General features: G+C 43.5%; 1 protein-coding gene across 5 annotated transcripts in view; it reads right to left on the bottom strand.

The window, feature by feature from the left end:
- The window catches only part of kcnip4 (Kv channel interacting protein 4), a 140,514-nt gene that overhangs the window by 88,694 nt on the left and 28,941 nt on the right, over positions 1-22,879 (bottom strand). The window contains exon 1 of one of the 5 annotated variants that reach the window (XM_034568698.1): positions 13,418-13,553. The exons of the other annotated variants lie outside the window; for them this stretch is intronic. Coding sequence (XP_034424589.1) covers positions 13,418-13,502 — 85 coding nt within the window. The 5' untranslated portion in view covers positions 13,503-13,553. Of the gene's footprint in view, positions 1-13,417; positions 13,554-22,879 lie in introns of those variants that run through there. 5 annotated transcript variants of the gene reach the window in all.

Genomic DNA, 22,879 nt, shown 5'->3' with positions numbered 1-22,879 from the left:
GTGGTTGGTGGTAGAATAGCATTTTGCAATTAAGTTTAGTGATACGTTCAACAAGTAATAATACATGCAAGCTGTAGCATGGTATGCATCGGATATTCTTCCCCTTGCGCTGCTACTTTCCTTGTGCTGCTGTGTCAACTGTGAATTTCCTCTACTTGGATCAATAAAGGTCCATCTCATCTCATCTTTTCTTATATAATGAACTGACCACTATGCCTAAGAGAAAATGGACTATATCCATGTGTTTCTCCAGCCTGATTGAGGGGAGTAACAGTCATAACATGATTAGAAAGCAAAACCCTCTTGAACCGACCCTGAGGGCCTGTTGATGCCAAAGCTCTAATTTGAGGCCGTCACAGAAGTCTGGGCTCAAACTCCTCTTGCGCCTCAGTAAATAAACAGATTCATCTGATGTGGGGACAGATTTTCATTGGAATGATGCATCAGCACAAAGATCAAGGAATGTGTATTTTAGGAATATTCATTTTGTAGTAAGGTACAATTCTAATTTAATATGGATATTTTCTTTCTTTCTTGTCTGTTACCATTGGCACGGATGAACGGTTGGCTTCTCCGGCGAAAACAGCCACCTCAGAGAATTGTTTTTCTGGCTCCTTCCCTCGCACCACGACAAACAGAAATATAGAAAGCAAATATTGCTTTGTCTGCATCTCTGTTTACTTCTGCAGCTTTTCCATCTCTGCTCCACAGACTCCACTCAATTTTCTTTTGCAAAGCTCAGATTACACTCTTTCCTTCTGCCCCCCCCCCCGCTCAAACTGGAAGCTGTTTTTATTGTCTGTAGGAGATTCAAACTGTACACCAGGAATCCCCAGGATGAACAAGAGGAGTTTAAAGCAAAAATACCAAAATGTGATAACCTTACAGAGGTGTATAAACTTTCCTCCTAGTATTATAAACTGGTTTTAGACTTAAAATAAGTTTGTTACTATAATTGGCAACATGCTTAAATATTACCCCCGTGGTAATGTTCTGATATCGTTTTTCATATCGAGTCATATGTTGGGACTCAGGTCAAAGTTCACCAAAGTTGAACTCCACGCGAAGCCACTCTGCGATTTGCCTCGCCACAGGAAGCAAATGTTTTATGCATAGGGAAGCAAAGGTTCTCCCCCAGATACATTTGCGCATGTCACTTGTTGGACTTTCCAGCATGGAATATTGACAAATAGCTGACATGTTAGCTAGCTCTGGCAAATGCTACAGTACCGGAAGTCACTTCTTTTACGCCGCTCTAGTGGCAGGACAGTGCAACTGCAGTTTTGGAGCGACAAAGAATGACTGATTTTCGGGAAAAGAGCATTGCAGTTTTATCTAGGTAAAACTAAAACTTAATTCTTTAAAACTTTACGTTTTTTAAATCGTTACATGGATTTGCGTACTCGCACGTTTGGCAGTATCGGAGGCATTTCTGATGCTGGTATCTGTAGCAGAACATCTGTAATCAGCTGCAATGGTCGTTTTGGCCTGAATTCCTGATAAAGTTACAGCAAAGCATCAATGCTTTGCTGTATTTTCACAGACTGAGTCACAAATATCTCCCTGTGTCTTCGCTGTCCTCAGGCTGTCTGAACTGACCTGGTTATTACAGGCTGTCAACATTTTACTGCAAGTGTCAATGACGGAAACAAAATAACTTTCTACACACTAGCCTTTGTCCTTTCTAATGACGAGATGAATCCGAATTTATTTTCAATTGGCCCCTCGAAAACATATCGATACTACCATGGCTGTGCCCAGTAAAACAACTAATCCAAAAATCTAAGCTCTACCATCCATCATTCAATCCAACCAACTCTTTATCAATATGTTAAATAGCAATTGATCAGCCTCAATCATTATTCAACAACGCCCCTATAACAAATCATAAGAATCAGGTGAAAGAGAATCACAGATCAGAGGAGAAGGCACATATTTCCTTTGTGGCCACGGTTTAATCACGGAGGAGAAGAAAAATGACGGCAGGAGGAAAAATAGGCCAGGGGACCTGAGAGGAGGGACAAGAGCAAAAGGGTGATTTATACCTATTAGGTACAAATCTAATGTATCACGGAGCCAGTCGGAGGCAATAGAACGGTCAGTGTGATCTGTGGAGCAGTGCGCATGAGGAGATACGGGCCTCATAACAGCGCTGGCTGGAGCTCTGCGACTGCTGAGGCAGAAGTGCTGTAAATGGCAAACACAAATATCTTTTCCTCCGTTGCTTTGCATTTAAATTGAATCTGCGATGCTTTCAGCGGTGTGAGGAGACTGAAGGGAAGATTTTTAAATGACGCAGCGGTTCCGCGGAGGACGCTCCGTTGCCCGGTGCGTCGTACATCACCTCGTTGCTGCATTCAGCTGCGGCTGCTTTATCAGTTATAACCCGTTTTATGTGTTCTCAGCAACCGGCCTCACCCCTCGGACAATCACATGATCTGTAAGGAACTCTCTGAGAGCTGTGGAATTCAGCTTAACAGTAGATTCAAATCACCAAACATGCGAGATGCTCTCTCTAAGTGACCTGGCACAGATAAGAACTGGCTGCTAGTCATTGCAAAAAAAGACACTATTGGCAGTCTGTAAAGTCATAATGATCTAATTCATCATGGTGTCTGAGGCTTCAGTTTCTTTCCAATGACAAACTCATCATTCAATGTGCAACATATGTGGCATCGTGCTATTTTTTTAAGGTCCAGTAAATACACCAGATGTCTGACAAGAGATGAGAATATAATTTAATTATTTCGGCTGAGATTATTCAATGAGACATGCAGGGGGAGGGGACCTGGTCGAGAAATGTGAAGATGGAAATGCTCGTTTTGAGGAGTGTGAATCAGTGATCTCTTTTGTTTTTGTGCAAAAAGTCTCTCAAAGTTCCTAAACCAATAGAACGCCAGGTGTAGTGTTGACAAATGAAATGTATCCGCTGTCGTTGTGCTCTCTAATTGACAGACCATGGTCTTGAGTAAAGATGGAAAAGAAAAAATCTTGTAAGACAGAGAAAAATGTATCCTTAAAATTATCCGAGGGGGGGCTAGAGACAATCCCAACTGACATTGGGGCGAGAGGGGGGGGGTCACAGCCTGGACAGGTCCCCACAGCATCACAGGACCAACATACAGACACAAACACCCATTAGAGTTTCCAATCAAACTATTTAAACTGTGGGGATAAACACGAAAACAAAAGCAGATCTCCTGACACAATGTTGAAATATGAACACTGTATCTGACCCGCCGTCATATGGGTTAATACGTTCTAAAACACTAAAATGACCATTAAACAGAGCAGTTAACACAACAGACAACACTTTACACTGCCTCCCACTAATTTATCAATTAACACGTGTCTTCTAATGGAAGCATGCGCCCCTTTGTTATGCTTCACACACAGCGGAGAGTCCTCCTGTTTAACCTGCCAGGCGTTGACACAAGGTTAGCCGGGTAAGTAATGGGGCCAAGGGTGGATCTGGCTGCAGAATGATGGAGAGGGAGCTCCATTTTCTGCTTGGCTGTCCATGACTGGCTCTGCCCCGGAGAGTGAGTGATTACCCCGGTTAACAACAGAGGTGTGGAGAGATGATGCTGTGTGTGTGCGTGTATCTGGGTTCAATCTTGCCGCACACACAACACACAACACACACACACACACACACACACACACCCCTGCCAGACCAACCATGTCTCTCTCAGACCGGGCTGTGAGTCGTTAGGTTGTGGTGTCCTTGACATATAGCTTGTAAAGTCATGTTTTTCAGATAGAGGTGCCGAGGATGCGCTGACACAACAACATGCACATTACATTTCTACAACACAAAGTAGAACTTGGTAAATGTTGCGATAACACTGAGGTTTTACAAACTGGAAACAGGCAAAACAAGTGATTATAGTGTGACACAACACGGAAATGTACTTTTACTCCATGACACCAATGTGAGAAACAAAGCTTCGCCACGGCGACAGAAACTAAAAGCAATTAACAAGTAAAACACACAAACACACACACACACACATTTTTCCTGACGCACTGCACTTTATTTACTTGGTTGCAAAAACTCTCTAGAAATAATAGGTTTTTTACAACCCTATTAATACCCGTCCAAAACTATAGAGAAAAGCACTAAAGTGGAAAAACCTTTCTAAGTAATACTCAAACCAATATACTCTGACCACAGTTTTGATCATAAGTCACACAGGGAAAGGCGCTGCATTGTGAAAATGTCAAAAGCTACAGTTTACGGGAATAAAACGTCGTCAGTTACCTCCCTCCTCGTGTCCATCTCCCCCCCCCCCCCCCCCCCTCCAACCATTTGACATTTCTCGCAAACCTCCGCTTTCGGTGAGGGAGATTGATCTGTTTGAAATTTCAATCTGCCAACAATCAAATGAAGACACGGGAAACCATTTTGGGAGACGGCCAGTTTTTCGAGAATGAATTATGAAAAGGAAAAAATGGTAGATTCCTGTGGGACCGCGGCAAGAAAAGTCTCTAAATAAAACATCAATACGAGAACTTCTACATTTACTTTCATCACTTATTTGGACATTACCCTGCAACGCCAGCGACATGATTCCTGCATGATGTAAAGGTTTATATCTCAAAGCATATTAATGACACTAAGCTTCCCTTGTTTCCCTCTAGTCTCCACTCTGACCCTCAAAGAGGTATTGATTCTGTCTTTGTTGGCAGGGAGCTGGAGCAGCGCTGCAGCCACCAGTAATTGCCGGCTAACGGTGCGTGGAGAGGACATCGTCTCTCGTATCGCGGAGGGCGACTGGGGAAGAGGGTTGGCTTTTTTGTGAATACCGAGGCGAGTGATAGCGGACAACGCTTGAAACAGAGCGCCTCGACAGGACCCTTTAAGTGAAGTGATTGCCAGCGTGAGAGAGGAGGTTGAGCGGCCGAGGACAAATGGGGACACAAAGCTGGAGAGAGCGAAGGGAAGATGTGATATCAGACGGGAAGGGAAACTTTTTAATTTAAGTTAACAATAGCAATGATCACTTGAGGGAGAAGATAAAAAAAAAAAAAAAAGTGCCGGGGTAATAGAACAATTCTCCGAGGTGATAACAACAATGGGCAATGAAAACAAATTAACGCTCCTGCGAATATTCTGTCGTCTTAAACGGCCACAACCTCGTTTTAGCAGTTCTTCGGTGTTGAACCAGTGGTAAAGGGTAAATTGACTGTACTTAAATAGAGCTTTTCAAGTCTTATCAATGGTTTCTGTAGCTCTATCGTTTCTTTTTTGGGAGCTTTTTCTTCACTTATACCAACACACTTACTCTCCTGCTGGATTCAGTGAGCGCGGTGAGACACAGCAGCTCGACCAACCCAACTAAAAATAACCCAGCTGTTCTTTCCACTCACAAGGACTCCGGTGGACAAACATTAGTGTAGATGGGAAAAGTGATTACATGGGCTCGCGAGGGTGAATTTGAATGGACCGTGTGCAAGAAAGACCACAGGCCGAACGCACACACAGAAAAATGGGGAGGGAAATGCAATCCAGGCCACCAGGAGGGATTTTGTGGACGTGGTGGACGTGGTGGACGTAGCACCGATCAATACAAGCACAAAGCTGCAACTTTTGCTAATATGTCAGTGTGAATGTTGTTGGCAATTAATTGTATTATTTGCATGCAAGTTTGCTCGTTTTCTTTCATCTCCACCCAATTCTCAGATTGATTACGGTGGCAATCCACCAACTTCACACAGAGGTCAGTTTCATCACTATATCGATTAGTTACTCTCTTTATTAAACCCTGAAGACGTCGTCAGGGGTATTTTGACTTTGGTTTGTGGAGACAACAAAGAGTTTAAGTGAAGTTTAAAAGATGTGCCCATTTATCAGACACGGACAGTCGAATGAAAGATGCTACAGAATTGCATCGTGGGAAATGTAGGATACAGAGTTTAGGGAGATTGACTTGTCTAGAGCCCCAAACTCAGTGTCGACTAGGAAAGATGCTGTGGTGGTCAAACAAAGAATTGCAAGACACATTCCTTGCAGATATCTTTGCAAAATGATCAGTTTGATTAGAAGTAAGATAAAATAAACATTAAATGTGTAACATCCCATTTTAGATATCTAGCAACCACGGTGCAGTGCCTTGGCATTAAACTTGTAATCTATGGATCAGCAACACAAAGTGGACTTTCTGGATTAATGTCTAACAACACACACAACACACCACTCTATAAACCCCCACAGTGTTACTGTGCCAGTTTTAATGTTGACTAAAGTCTAAATATGCTTTTGCTGCTCTGATATTAATTCACGTCTTTAATCGTTCCAGACTTGATTGATGCACAATAGGAAATAGGCTGAGAGTCGTTTTAATTGGGTTTGTATCGTCTCTGCCAAATCATCCTTTTGATGGAAAATGCACACGAAACAAAAAAAAACAACAATCCTCTCAGTAAATGGGTCTTGTTGGTGTGCGGAGTCGTGAGAGTACTGTACAGTCCCTTGACGCACAAAGCTTTAATCACACTTCAACTAAGAGGGTGACCTTTCGATAACAAGTTCATCATCGCTTAACGATTCACCTTACATCGGGTAATTAATGACAAGGAATCCGATTGCAGGGGCGGTGACGCACAGAGGGATCTCTCTGCGACCGCAGCACTGCAGACGCGGTGACGGTTTAACCTTGTATCTCTTCCATGTGCGACCAGCCGAGCCGATTCCTGACCTCAACAACAGAAAGGTCGAAGAACATTTCCACAATGGGGTTTTACAAAGAGTTACAGGCTGAAGTAGATGGTGACATTTATTTTCCACTGCAGTGAGCACACTCTTGCTTTTTTCCTCTTTTAAATAACACTGGGCCACATTCTCCAGCAGCACTTATAAAAGGCATTGACAGGCCGTCACTCGTTTTCAGGCAGGCAGAGGACGACCTGGCGGGACAAGGCTGTGGTTTAGCTAATGGAGGACGCCGAGCACTGCGGAGGAATCTGTGCTGCTCTGGTGTTGGGGGGCAGAAACCAGAAACCAGAAGAAAGCTGGGACACTGTGAAACAAAGAGACGTTAAACTAAGCCTGCCGGGAAACCTGATGCGCACACAGACATCACCGCCGAGCGTCACGTGCAGTGATCCTTGGGAGAGGGGTCATGGTCAAAAGTCACATTGCAAGGTTAAACGAGAGCTGTTACTGATACTTGCTGGATCGATGCGGCGTCCTGTTCTGTTGCTCCAAGTTTGGCTGCGTCAACACGTCAACAACACAATGTGCATGCTCCTTCATTTTCTCTCAAATATCAGTCTTTTCTGATTTCTCCCACGGGATGATGGTAGTTTAATTGTACCAGCCTCTGTGTTTTCGCCCAAAATAATGAAAATGCTGAATATGCCGGGTCGGGCATCGGCCAGTATATATTCAGTCTCTGTACTGTAAAGGGTTTCACCTGAGCCAAGCCATACACCATCACTCCCATAAAGAATCAGTAGCATACAGCTGTTAAAATACATTATATATATATATTTTTTTTTTAATTTAAATGCTCTTGTATCAGATTGGTACTCTGTATCAGTCGATACACAAAGTCCAGGTATCGGAATTGGTATCAGGAAGGGAAAAATCAACATCTCCAATGCCAGTAATTTAGATTTTTCATAGATTTCTCTACAAATCTTACTTGTCAGATGGGCATTCAGGAAATATGGGAGCATTATACAACAAGTAACAAAACCTCTCGCACAGCATGAACACAAGCATCAAACTTCAGACTGTGATCCACACAGATGCTTGTCAGGGGAATCAAACAGACTCCATGTTAGTTCACTGGGTGTGAAAAGGAAACATGACGCAACACGGACGGACCAGCTGTTACTGTTGCACCTGTCCAAACCTGACGTGGGAGAAACGTTCGGCTGCAGATAGATTCACTATTTCATTGAAATCTTAGAGAAAAAAAGAAACTGCACTAAAGCAGCTGCAGAACAAACATTGGATGTTCTCTTGGTCCATAAACTTTATAGAAAATAAAATGTCTACGTCCATTTCTACGTCACAACTGCATCGTCTTATCTAAACCACAGCCGATCTATTGCTGTTTCAGACTTGGGACACCGTCGCACGGACATGATGCCAATTGAAACTGCCTGCAGGTATCAAATATTCAGTGTTTGGTCAGGGATTATGGGCTTTGAACGTGCTGTCCTCTGGGGACGGGTGGAACATGACCTGCCGATTGCCATCAGGACACCAAAGACAGGGAAACAAAGACGGGGCCCTCGTGTCAGCGGTCAGGCCCACGCACGTGTGCTCAGTAAGTACATTCTGAAAAGTCGCAGAGTGCATCGCGTCTCCCAAACAAACAGGCACCAGTGAACTGGAATTGTCAAGTACCGAAACACGACGAAATCCCATTTAGCTGATTTAGCAATAAAAAGGACTTGGGGGGGGGGAGAGGGGGAAAATGCTTAGTCGGCATTTCCTGCAGCCTCACACACTCGAGCTGGGCGATGTTGCAATCATTCAGCGTTGATCCATTATAAAGAACACAGGGAAACATTCATCCTGTCTGGACTCAAAATAACTGCATTGAAAAGTCGAATCTAAACACTCGAAATCAATGAACGCTGCCTGAAATATTGATTGCCTCATCAAAGCAGGACTTTTACCGGTCTCGCAAGAAAAAGTCGAGAGGAGAGGCTGAGTCGTGATGTCAAACGATATGCTCGGAATCAGTTACCAGCATGTGAGCCTGTCCCCATGTGGTTTAAAAAAAAAAAAAAAAAATGGATGATGCATTACCCAAGTTGAAAAGCCTGACAGCCAAACACTCGGGGAGGAAACCGGCTGTGACGATGTGGAGGAGAGATTCCAAAAAGAGGGTTTCAGAGCGAACGGCAGATTTGAGAGCGCGCTGCAGTGCAATTCAACTAAACAGAGGTTGAAAAAGACACGTTTAAAGCCAATCCAACTGCACAAAGTAAGGGTGTTCACTGGATAATGAATGGGCACTGAAAAATGTGTCTTTTGTAAGGAAGCGGCTAAATCATAGAGGTTCAGGATGACTCAATAACCCCTAATGGATACTTTGGTGGACTGGAAGCTGGAGGAGGTGAAGATCCCCCCCCCCCGGTGTGACCATAGATGGTATATAAAGCTGGACGACGCGTCTCTACTTCCTCCCACTATCCAGAAACCAAGCCAAAATATGCCGGAGTCTGCGCAGTAGCAATCGAGGGAAGGAGCCACGGTAGCGAGGTCTTGTCAAACATCTTTTAGTTTGGTCCAAGTCCTATCCATTAACATGGAGGAGGCGGGATGCAAGCCACCCGTTGGTGATCCAGGCGCTGTGGCTTCACTTTTTAGGGCCCATGTCGAGTCGTCAATCTATATTTGCAACTAGGGGCGCAAACAACAAATACATCTCTGCTTTTCCATGTTTTCAAAATGTGCTGAAATTGCTGTTTCAACCTTGGAGCCTGTGCATCAGTGATTTGTGTCCCCTCACGTTTACCCTATAAGATCAATTCCAAGGCCTGCTGTGCACACAGCAGTGTTAGCATGAATAGGAATGATGGTTTCACATGTGTGTCTGAGACAGACGTGCAAGGGCAGTAAATCTGTTTTGATCAATAAGCAACGGCCCTGGCTCACACCGAAAAAACACCAGATCAACTCTTACGATGATAACGACGCTAAATTGGCCCTTTAACATACAGCACAGCTTGTTCATAGATCTATATAGAGAATAGGCATTGGGACAAAAATCACCCATGACATCACAGTACATCACGTCATATCTGCCCAGGCCTGCTGTGACATATCGCACGCACGCACGCACGCACGCACACACACACACACACACACACACACACACACACACACACACACACACACACACACACACACACACACACACACACACACACACACACACACACACACACACACACACACACACACACACACACACACACACACACACACGACCTACGCTCTGCGTGTGTGCTGGTCTTGGGGACTAAGTGATCAATGAAGCAATGAGCGCGAGGCTGTTCGTGGACAATGAACATCTCAATTAAAATCGCATTGGTCTGCTAACTGACTCCATCCATCACTCTTCCCCCCCCCCCCAGTAACCCAAACAAGGCCGAGCCAGCTCCACTCTGGTCAAACTCTATTTATATTAATCTGCGGCACAGGCTGTGTAAGATAAGTTCATACGCTGTGTTTATGGAGAAATGGATCCACTCAAGTGGAAATTGTCAAATGAATGACTGGTAATGGGTTTTATAATTATGCCTCTGTGCCGAGGCCGGTGACGTTATGTTTTCGGGTTGTCCATCCGTCTGTCCCATTATTGTGAATGTGATATCTAAGGAACGGATTGAAGCAATTTCTTCAAATTTGGCTCATTCATGCATTTCGAGGCAATGAACTGATTTCGGTGGTCAAAGGTCAAATTCTCTGTGGACTCATGTCATAATACTTCCTGTGAACCTGTGGACCAATTGATACAATACTTGATATTTTATATTCAAAAGGGAACAAAAGTCAACTTCACTGTGACATCATGTCCTGCTAATACACCTGATACATGTTTATAGTAGTAAGTCTACATATATTACATCACAGGTACACATTGGTCTGGACACATGGGAATTTAAACAGCAGCTTGGCTTGTTGACAGTCATACAACTACAAGGCGGGAAAATGTATTTCAGTTTCCCTTTAATCTTTGAGTCCAAGTGAACGTGTGTGGCAAATTTGAAAGATTTGCCTTCTCGAGGTATCGCCTTCAAAAGAATGGGATGGAGGGACAACCTGAAAACATAAAAGCCACCTTTTATCACACACATATATATATATATTCAACATACTGGTGCAGCAACCCTGTTTATCTCTATACTTCATTAGTCTAGTTTCCAAGGTTCAGGCGACAACCTAATATTCTTCTGACAATGTGGTCAATAACAAAGACTCTGTTTATCCACCTCAGCACATGCACAGTAATTGACCCGAGTCCAAAGGGAAATATGTCCAGCCTTGTGTTTAACATGATCAATAATAAATGACTGACACGGACATTAAAGATCCGAATTTTGCACAACAAAAACCCGAAGGCAATAAGGAGGCATAAAGCAATACCACATTTATATTTTATTCAATCATCCCTTTGAGGCCACTAAAGGTCTAAATCTCTCCTGAATATACACTGATCGTGTTACCACCATGTGGGAACTGCAACGTGACCTAAACGACCCATCCGTCGCTATGGAAACAAAAGGGTATTCTTCCTCTGGCACATACAGTAGATGGATTTCTCCAAGCTTGGTATCTCCCGAGAGCATGTATTTGTAAGTATGATCGGGGGAGCTGAATCTATGTAGCTTTTAAAAAGGGCAGCGACTTCTATAGCCGTCTCCCATCCTCCCCACTCGTTCTCTCGGGGTCTAAGGTCAAGGAGAATGTGGAGAAGTAGGCCATTGCTTCCCAGAGACGATGCCTTCCTTCAACTGATCCTTCCTCACAATACGCGAGAAGGAGTGAAGAAGATGATGTACGTCTCGCATGTGCAGAAGTACGCTGGAATTCATTAGCGTGTTCGTGTCGCACCTCTCTGGCGCCCGACACCATCTCACCCACACGGCGTGATAATCAACAACCTTCTCGACGAAGCGAAGCTCGGCCGAGGCAGGAAGGAGACGGGAGCCGCTGGAGGCAGGGGGCGTCGAGGTGCGCTGCCAGTGTAGTCACATCATCGCTGCAGCTCACCAGCATAAACAAGCCACGCGGGAACGAGAATAAACCATCACAACACGGGTCCGCATGGCATAATTAAATAAGGCTCATCGGCAGTTTGATGCACACCAGCGATGTTTGCCAGCGATCAGCCGCAGCTCATAACCTTTGTCCCTCAGTGAGCCCTTCATGGCGTAATCTGTCGGTAATCCACTGTAATCCACCATTAATCTCGTTAAACCCTTTGATTTACTATCTGCCTTATTAAGCTCTCGGTGCGTGCACACTGAACAAAAGGGAAAACTAAATCCATTATCCACTTGCAGCATGACACAGGTTGTATTGCAGTGTGTGCGCAACAACCTTCACTTATTCTCTTTTTTTATTGGGGGGGGGGGGGGGGGGGGGGGGGGGGGGGGGGGGGGGTTCAGGAAGATTTTGCATCTGCAAACAGCTCCACATCATTACCCTGTGCGGCGGCAGAGCTGGAAGCAAGATATTGTTTTCACCCCCCGTCCGTGTGTGTGTGTGTGTGTACAAAATAACCAAAAAACGCAAGGATGGATTTTCAACAAACTTGGTGGGAATATTACTTGGGAGGGTATCACACATTCTTCCACCATATCTCTGCAACAAATAGAGCGAGAGAGTACGAGCTGAAGCTTCTATTGATCAGAAAGATATTCCTAATCACATGATGTCATGTGTTAAAGTGATGAGAAGTCACAAGGAAGTCAGAAAATGATATCATGCATAACACAAATGCATTTTTTTTTTATATCTCTGCATCCTATTGGACTACAGGCACGACCTTTGGCATAAACCGAAATATATATATAGATAGAAAAATAATAGCTGATCATATGGTAGGAATGATGTCATGATGAAGTCAGAAAATGACATCACATAGTGCAGTAATGCAACCGTAACAGAGACAAGATCTACAGCTTATGTAGATTAACCAATCATTGATCTTCATATAGTATAAAAGACAAATTGACATAAAATGGCAAAGAGTAAAACATAAAACAATATATACAGGCAGCAATGTCTGATTTGTATATACGGTTCACACAAGGTGTTTTGTCCCTGCACTGCTTTTCATTTCAGACTGTTTTTTAAGGTCTAATACAAATAATCAATCATCAATCATACATTACTTGTACAGCCCATATTCACAAATCACCGTTTCCCGCATAGGGCTCAACAAGTTGGGACATTGTCTCCCCTTACCCTCGACTGGAGTGAGGAAAAGATACCAAAACACAATCTTTTTTACATTAAATGACACAATATACTAGGATTAAATTCTGTGGTGAATCATAACAAACCCCAGGACAAAGCTGACAGACAAAACATTTTGCTTTTTACAGCCAATGCAGAGGAAGCTGTTCGGTCATGATTTCTTCCAGTCAAAGTCTGTCCCCGTTTCATTTCATCCAAACACATGCATGCACACCAAATAATTGGTAATAAATTCAAAACCATATTGGAGAACTACACAATTATCAAGCGAGGTCTGCAGGCGTCACTGTACACAGAACCTAAAAACTGCTGAGGATGATGATGGAGCACATTTTATCCAGACATGAGTAAAGTGGAGAACTTTGTCGCTGAACTCCCGAGAGGATGAAACAAACATCTCAGAGAATCAAGCGCACGTGGGAAAGTGAAATCTGCATCTCAAAGTCCGACCGGGAGTCTTACCGGTGTTGAGCGTGCCCGTGATGAACCTGAACAGGTACTGTGCGAACTTGAAGATCTCTCGCTTGCACCTTCTCCTGCAGCTCATCTTTGCTCCTTGGGCAGAGGGGGGGAGGGGGGGTGCTTGGAAAAGGTCAGGACTCTGATTTCAGGGTTTTGAAAGAAAAAACGAAAAAGAAATCCAGTGATGCCTTTTATTTCAAAAAGGGAAGAAAAAGAAAAAAACCTGCCGGTGCTAGTGTCCTCTTGCTCTCTCCTCCGCTCCTCTGGCTGTGACAGCGTGGCCCTCGCGTCTGGCGGGAGTGATGAGCATGAGTGAGTGGAAAGCGCGTTGTGCGGCTGAGTGTGTATCCGTGGGTCCAGGATAAGCTCTGTCTGATCAACGCTGGGGACGTGTGACATTAATGTTTGCTTACCGGCCGTTCACCTCCTGCTCTCTGGGGGAAAGGTGGAGAAGGGGCTTCTCTCAGTCCCTTTAACCTTCCTCCCAACACTCACTCCTACTCCTCTGGACTTTTCCCTGTCACTCCTCTAAGCAAACACCTCCCCTCTTTCTCCCTCCGCGTTACTACAGATCACACACACTACTCGCTTCACAATACAGTGGTGATCCAGCGAGCCTCTCCCCCCCTCTCTCCCTGAGACACACAAACAAACACACACACACTCCCACACTTGATCTCGTAGTGCGCCTGCTGCTCGCTCTACTCAGCACCATCTGTGGATGTTTTACCCTCGCTGACGGTTGCCATGGAGGTGTGGCCTGATTGGCCTGAGAGGAGGAGGAAGAGGAGGAGAAGAGAGATAGAAAACACACACACACACACACGAGGAGGAGGAGGAGAAGAAACAAAAGGGAATTAAGGGGAAAGTGCCCACCTCAATGAATCAGAAGTGACAGTACATTATGGCTCATGTGTAATTGAATGTTATAACAATGAGGGACGTTAACGACCTGTGGTAACGCTCCACTTTGGGGTCGCGAGACACAGATGAGGGCGTGACAAATGTGCTGTAACAATTTTTTTAAAAAGAGAAGGGAGGCGGAGAGAGAAAAAAGCGACGGAGTGGGTGAGATTTCCTCCGTCGAAATCGTCAAGGTCGGCGTTAATAATGACTGACAGGCTTCGCCCGGTATCTGCGATGACACGAGGACGAGCCAAGTGCATCATCTTCGCCGCTAATTAGCCGGCGCCGCGCCTCGATTGCACTCATCTATCAATGCCAAGTCGTCCCGTCTGAAAAACCCGTCATTAACTCAAACCTTTGGCCGCTGCCATTCGTAGTGCTGCGGTGAATTTGCTGGGGAAACACTGTTAGGGTTTCTTTTTCTTTTTTTTACCTTCTCATTAATACACAGCCATCAGGCCGACAGGTGCAAGGTATGAAATGAGATTTGGACTTGTATAAATCGGCTCTGAAAGCCGGGCTGAGATTCTACAGGTCACTCCGCGGAGAGGCAGGTCTATTTCGGTGAATCCTGCTCCGTGTGGAGTAACTGCAGACTCTGACCTTGGAGTTCTTGTCAGTGTGTTACACGCACACACACACACGCACGCACACACTCTCTTGATGGGAAAGAGCAGCGAGGGGATTGTTCAACAGGCGGGAATAAGAAATAAACTTGGCTTCAGGTAAAATAAAGACTTCAAGGACTTGACGCGCTGTGAGAAACTTCTTAGTGGGTCAGAGCAGAGAACTAGTGCAGTGTCTCAATTAGGTGAATAATTTAAAAAAGGTACCTGTGGGGCTCAGCGGTGTCATTGCGACATGATACTGGAAGTGGACCAGACACACGCATTTAAAAGAACAAGATTGGAAGAGATGCTTTTTAATAAACCAATATAAAAACCCTGACCTCCCTGGTACCATGTAGTTTGCAATGAATAACTGAGAAGTCAACTTGTGGTTATTAAGTTTTTTCATACATATTGGTTTTAGCCAGAGACAGTGGATTTTGTTGGCTAAAATGATGACTATCACTATCACAGATATCAATAGCAGCAATTATGTTTGCCAATATGATTTTTCTTTTACAGAACAAATGATGCAGAAAAGATGTGCGTTTTATCTACATTTCACATTGACTTAATTCAATTCAAGTTTTATGTACGTATATTAGTTGTTTTTGTAATTATGTATAATAGGGTTAATTAGTGAACTGTATAATATCAAGCCTCATTTACATTTCTTATTTATAAGGTTTTATTATGACATCTTATAGCAAATATATTTTTACTCCCCAATAACGGCCTGGTGCTAGTTCGTGCCACAAGTTGGATGAGAAATCTGTATCCGGATTACTCATTTATAAAAAAATAAATCTGTAAAATACTAAGAAATTAAAGCTTAAGAAGGGCGAAGCTACGGATGGAAAATTGGAATCTCCAATAACAATGTATGAAGCTGATATGTATTTCCTGCAGATTCCAGCTTGTTAGCCCCAATACCACTTATCATACAGTTTTATAAAAGTAAAATGTTAAGATAAGACAGTTATTTTGTTGTGAAGCGTCTTTACCCATGATCACATGTTCAAGTCTTTCTTTAGAGGACATGGCAGCTCCAGTTGTTGCCACAGAAAGCTCTACAGACTGTATCCGGATACACATGCAATCACCAAGTGTGCACTCGAGTCTGTGCGCACATGCATTCACACTTACATTTAGTCCGGTACCACCCACTCCCTGACCCCCCCCGTGAGAACACTTAACATCTGTGCAACTCCATCGCCTGTCACCTAGGCCCTCGTTTCCATTTCTGCTCATGTTTCCGATAAACAAACGCACCCCTCAAGTCCCTGCGACTTCCATGGGGGCTCCTGGGGGCAGCGTCATCTTGAGCTAAATGAGGTTTGTCACCTCACTAGCTCTGAGATGAACAGATGGCCTGCTGCTCACTTGAGCGAGTGGCAAACGGACACTGACCGAAACACCACCGGGTTCATGGTGTTGCTGGTAAACACTGCACTTGAACTAAGGGTTGCATTTTTTTTTTTTCTTTTCTTTCCTACAAGTAACTCAGGCCTTTCCCCGACCACTAGTGAGCGGGAAGTGTGATGTGCGGAAACAAAATCGCCACATTCCAAGTCCATATAGAGTCAGGAAAAACTCCCCGACACGAGTCCTGCTTACCTTGATGAGTATGGTCAAGGCAACGAGCAGTATGGAGCCTGAGGTCAAATCAGGGTACGAGACAAAACATGTCTGTCATGTCAAGCTCCGTAAACTTGTACTAAACATTTTACAGGGAGTAAACCAGGTAGGTTTTAACTTCACTTTGCATCATAGACTGTTTATAAAAAGCATCTGCATGAAACGTCCAGCACACAAACAATAAAAAAGTGACAGGATATTGTAGAACTGTCGGAGGAGGACTCACTAATGACAAGGAATAATCAAACACACATTCCAAACAGGCAGGTTAAGAACAGGCACTGCTCCTAATTTACTCAAAACTGCAGGAAAAAAATGTTTATTCATATAAAATAACTAAAAAGCATCTCTTCTACATTAGAGACAGATGTGGCCGATGAGCTAAAGTGTCGTCTCAGTACTCGTAGCCTTGACGCACGATGATCTGGCGAGACGCTCCGTTGTTAAGGACCCTTGAGTCAACCAGACGGGTTTACTGGATGAAGTGTGAACTGGTTTCACCTCCGCTGCTGCTGTCAGCTAAAATCAAACTTGTGCGCCATATAATATTAACACCGTGGACTTAGCCTCCTGTAAAAGCTGGGTTCAGTTGAAAGGGAACAGGTAGAGAGGGAGTGGGAGCTTCAGGTGCTTTGGATTTTTTTTTTTCATTTTACAAGCAGAAAAACGACAGAAAGCAAATTAAACATCAAGTCCTAGATGTATTTCTCCCCCAAATCTTTTTGCCCCTTCAGCATTTCCCCCCACCGCCCCGTCACCTTGAGTATGTATATATTCCCAAAGCCTTTCCAGATTTTGATGGAACATGAGCTTTTTGTGTAGCACCCCGCGGCAATGACAGGCATAACATGAAAAAGGCTCCAGTCACGGAGAGGTTGACAGGTATATTGATCCATCTAGAAAACAGTGACTGCAGGTGCCTGAGGCTGAGAGCCACCATTTCCACCTAGAGCTGTTTCTCCCCCCCGCGCCCCCTACTGCGTTAAAGCAGCTTGGTCGACCGGAGAGAAGCAGAGAGGAGCTTGAAATCAAATATTGTGGGGGACAATTTACAACCAAAAGACATCTCTTGCGATTTACGCAAGACAAACAGCCGTAAAATGTCTGCCCGTATACACACAGGCTGCAGGATAGAAAGTGTCGGCTGGATCTGCTGTCACACAAAGCACATCTGAGGAGACAAATGTAAAAAAAACCCTCTCAGGATATTTCAAGTCCATGACACGTCTCCATCAGGAAAGCAGGCCCGAAAGCTGGAGCTTTGGGGTTAAGTGGCCACTAAACTGAACATCAAGAGCTGAGCCACAATCCATAAAGTGCCCATCTGCAGTCAAGTGTACTTCGCTGCGTCTGACAACTGTCGAACGGCATTACACATGACAGGCTGCTGACGAAATCCAGAAAAAGGGCCTGAAAGTTGTTGCGGTGGATTAGGGTGCTTGGTGTTGTGGCCATGCACAATCTGAGCAATATAGTGTTTTGGGGGCTGATACAGTCCCCCCCCCCCCCGCCAAAAAAATCGGATATCCCTACATTGGCTAATATACGTTTTTTTAAATGCAAATGAGCGGTTGCGAATACATGGGAACATCCAGGAATTTCTCTTTCCCACAGACTTCAATTCAATTTCAATTAAATCCCTCAGGACCAATTAGAAAATGCTGGGCCGCCACAGATAGTTAATGGGAAACACTTCTTTGACATTGGCTAAGGTATATGCTCTTAAATGTTTTATATCAGCGAATATCGGCAGAGATAATGGCAGATACCGATAAAACTCTGAAAGACTCATTTCAGCTGAAAGGTTGGTCAGGCTCTGCTACAGTAAATACCAAAGGATAAATTGTTTAAACTTTTTTAAGGAAGATTTGTCCTAACTGTTATGTGCCCAGAAGACAGGACGTGCTAATAGCTTGTGCTGGTACTGAGTGAATGTGAAATTATCATATTTTGAAAATAATTAGTGTAGGTTATTGCTGAGTCGTGAATTATTAAGTGGTTTATATTGCAGACACTGATTCTACTTTCTAATTATTACAAATAAGTTGTCGTAAATTTACACCTCTGCTATTTGCATCCTGGGAGAAACAGACATGAAGGATGAATGGAGACGATTAAACTGTTGTTTCCACTGATGCATAAAAAAAACAACAAACCTCATTAACGGCAGAGCAACAACAGCGCGGACCTCTTCAGACCCTACAGGTTTGGTATCTGCAGAGCGCCGTTTGACGAGCTGCGAGCGGAACGTCTTCCCAGTACCTGAACATGTCACCGAACAGCAGCGTGCACAGAGATTAGCCATATCTGCAGTGCTCAGCACCGGCAGCCACCTGAGCCGAGTCCTGGTAAATGGAGCAAACGCCGACATGCCATCAGCGAAGAATGACGACCTCTGAAGGAATGGACGTAAAAGTAACAATGTCTTAAATCATCTCTACAACTTTACCAAGGAGCTACAAGAAATAACTTTAAGACAATTAACTTACAGCTAAAAGATTGAGTTTCATAACGGCTCTGACCAAGAAACAGTGATGTGGCTGATCCACAACCTGCTTAATACTGTGCAGACTGCTGCCTCCCGACCAATATATGCTACAGTACTGCGTATTAACCAGTTTAAGTGCAGAAGATTACAACTTTAAAGTGTTTTCACTCAATACCTGGGGTTACTAGACGAACCTGAACATGCAGTACTACACTTAATATGAGAAAGCAACTCATGATTCTTTTAATTATAGATTATAGACAATTATTTTCTCTATCGGAACCAATTATTCAGACCGAATAGATTTCAACAAAAAGATAATTAAAAAAAGATTAAAAAGAAACCATGACGTCCCCAGACCAATTCCCACATTTGCTCCATCAGTTAATTCAGCATTCCCGAGCAAACCACAAAGGGGAAAAGTGCAATTAAGCTTTTGTTAAACAATCAAGCACCACACCGTTTACTTAATAAAAAAACGCAATAAAACAAAAAAGCTCATCAACATGAGTCATCCCACTGCAACACTCTGCTGAGCACACAGAAAGCTGCTGGTAGGAGGCTCTGACTGCGCCATCAGTTGTGTTTACTGGTTTGTGTACAGAGAAATCCTCGCAGACCTCCTGCATTAACATTTCCACTGCAGCAAGTGAGAGGAGCACGGACTGGGAGCCGTAGATATACTGTAGATTCAGTGTGCTGCATTTAATTTCACATTGAACAGTTAGGTCTGGGCTCTCTGCCAGACTGCTGACTGAATACACAATTTTATGAGCCTCAGAAAAGAAGGTGGTAATGTGATGCGTCGCTGCCAAACGCGCACAATGACAGCAGAGGGTCGGAACAGAAATAATACACAAATAACTAAAGATATTAAAAAGGATTTTCAGGATCTGCTTCAGCAATGATGGCCTGGATCAAATGCTGCGAACACAGTTTTCAGCGCTTGACCTTAAATTACTGTATTATAGTGACTGTATCAACATTGTGAGACCTCATTAAACACAGCTTTAATTCTCCGATATAATTAAAAGGAATATTTGATACCGTACAGCAAATAAATATCAACACCCTCAGAATATTTATTTTGATACACAAAATCCAGATCATTATCCGGATCTGCACCAAATTTCCCCTGTACATAAATATTAGCAGAAAAAATACTCAACCGATTCTCATGAATTTATGTGGAGGCATGACCCAAAGAAGGACCATTTAATTTGAACCCATGATTTATTTTCTTTTTTAACTCCACACTGAGATTTCTTTTCCTCACTTTCGCAAAGAATAATTCACGAATCTTGATTTTGAGGGTTCTGACCTTCTAGTTTGGTGCAGATCCAAATTAAAATCTTGTGAATTTCAATGTGGTCTCATGAGGGGACTGTTGGGCCTTGGCGCTTTCTGGTTTGTCTTTATAAATTCAAACCTTCTGTCAGGTTTAAGCCAGTAAAGTCAGTTCGAGTCTGGATTGTAGGAGCAAAGAAAGAAGAGCCCTGCAGGACAGACAAAAGCCATCGAGCCAAACAGCCGCTGGAGCAACCTTTATAAAGCGCCCAGATGCTGTCATTAGGAAAAAGGTTAGACCATTTGTTAATTATATTTGGAAGAAAGAAAACAACTTTACACACAGGTTTCAGGCAGCATCCTCCTCGGCAGATAAAGACTCCATGTGGAGGGCTGCAGTCGCATCAAAGCTGAGGGGGGTCTTATTGGATCCCGTCTGCGCTTCACACAATATGATCACCAGCAAATAATCAATAAGCAATGAGAGATAATCGTCCCCCCCCCCCCGCCCCCGATGAACAGGACCCACTGAACAGCTCGGACAGAGTTAACATGGTCGCGCATTATTGCAGAATCCACACTTTTTGTCTAAACAATTAAAATCATCTAAATATTTGATGCAAAACGAAACTACATGTGGGCATATTGACGTAGATATATTACGTTTTATTTCCTTGTGTTTCATGTGATTCTAATTTTCTTTAAGCGTTATTTTCTTTCTTAACTATTCCAGATCAACTTGATATTCCTCGTGACGATTTTGTCTGTTGTGAAAAAAGTAAAACTAATCATGAAAACATATATGAAATAAATAAATTAGAGACAGATCTAAAAAAAAAGTGTCTTAATTTCTAATAAATTAACCACACACAAAAAAAACATGAGGAACCAGCAGATATTTGCCTTATTTGGCAGAAAATTCTATTAATTAGAGTTAATTTAACAGCAGTACAATTAAATGTCTTTCTCTCCACTAATAGTTTAATTTAAATATAAGCACACTAATGCATATATAAATAATAATCTCAACTGTAATGTTTCATGCGATTAAATATTGATGCATCATCCAAAACAAAGACGGGAGCATTAAATTCAAATCAACAAATGTGGAGTTGACGCTGCCAAGCTACAGCTCAGACCACGACTCTCAGGAGTGGCAGATGACGCTGGCGTGATCAAATCCCAGGTTTGAGACGTCACAGTGTAAACACAGAGCTCCGTAGATGTATGACACACACATCAAAGTTGACGTCTACTTATGTATTTAGCACTTGTTTTTTTTACATATGCATGTCTCAGTTCCACGTGTCACCTTCTGACAGACAACACCCTCAGACACCGATCACACAGTCAGCGTCCTGGTGATGAATGAGGCCGTCAGCCTGTTTTCTGCTGGTACAAACACTTCTCTGAAACTCGCGGTTGACGGTAGCCGTGACAACGCAAGGTGTCAATGCAGATAAGAGCCGAGTCGATATCTGAACACGGCGATGAATTGCTTATGACATCAGTTTACTAATGTCAGCGCGACTGCTCCCTTAGGATGCTGCAGGAAAAACATACACGGGATGCCTCCACGTATGAAAATCCATTTCCCTGCTTTGCACTTTACAGACCAACAGTGTGTAGACTCTGCATTACAGCGGCGCGATGGATCATCAAACTGAACATGTAGCAGAGTGAAAATGGAGCTAAATGCTTTACTCATACTCATTACCAGCGTTAAGAATGAGGCAGAGCTGGTATTGAACAGGTCATTACGGAAAACTGATTCAATCCCCTTCATTATAGATCTGATGGGATGCGACGGCACAAGACGACGTAAAAAAAAAAAAAGCTATCTCACTTTCCGGCTGGAGAAGACAACACACCACTGTGTATCTCTATCATTACTCCTCCACGAGGGAAGCAACGTTTTTTTATCTACGCTCAGAGGTATCTGGCCCGAGGTGATTTAAGTCGATGAAGGCTCTCGAACAAGACGCAGATAACAGTGACTCGCTTTGTGCGTGCAGCCGAGCGGGGGCCTGAAATGGAAACCCCTTATTTTCAGAGAAACTTTTGCCCCCAAACAGGATGAGCCTCGGCTTCAAAGACGAGAGCTTTATATCTTTTAGACGGCATTTTAATTGTACGCTCTGAAATGATAAAACAGACTTTGTCCAGGCTCTTTTTCCAATGGGGCATTATTGGCTCTTGTATTAATGTTTGCTGACAAAAGCTTTAACACTGCGAGACTTAAATGCTCGATTGTGAGGTATTGTTGAGATCTTCTTTTGTTTCTGTCAACACACATTATGATTTCAGTTCTGAAAAGGTCACGTCCACACAATCAGCTACACATGCTGCTTTTGTTGAAACTCTTTAGAACCAGTCCCGAAGGTTCTTAAGCCATTTCTCTAAATCCTTATGAGGTCTAACATCTCAGTATGCCTCCATTGAACAATGTCCTTCATGCTTACTCGCTAGTACTGCCAGTGTTTGGGGCATTTACCCACCTGAAAGTCCAGCTCAAGGTCCGAACCAAGGCTCATG

The sequence above is a fragment of the Hippoglossus hippoglossus genome, chromosome 18 (genome assembly GCF_009819705.1).
Source record: "Hippoglossus hippoglossus isolate fHipHip1 chromosome 18, fHipHip1.pri, whole genome shotgun sequence".
Lineage (NCBI taxonomy): Eukaryota > Metazoa > Chordata > Actinopteri > Pleuronectiformes > Pleuronectidae > Hippoglossus > Hippoglossus hippoglossus.
The sequence above is the reverse complement of the archived record's forward strand: the minus strand, read 5'-3'. Positions and strand labels throughout refer to the sequence as shown.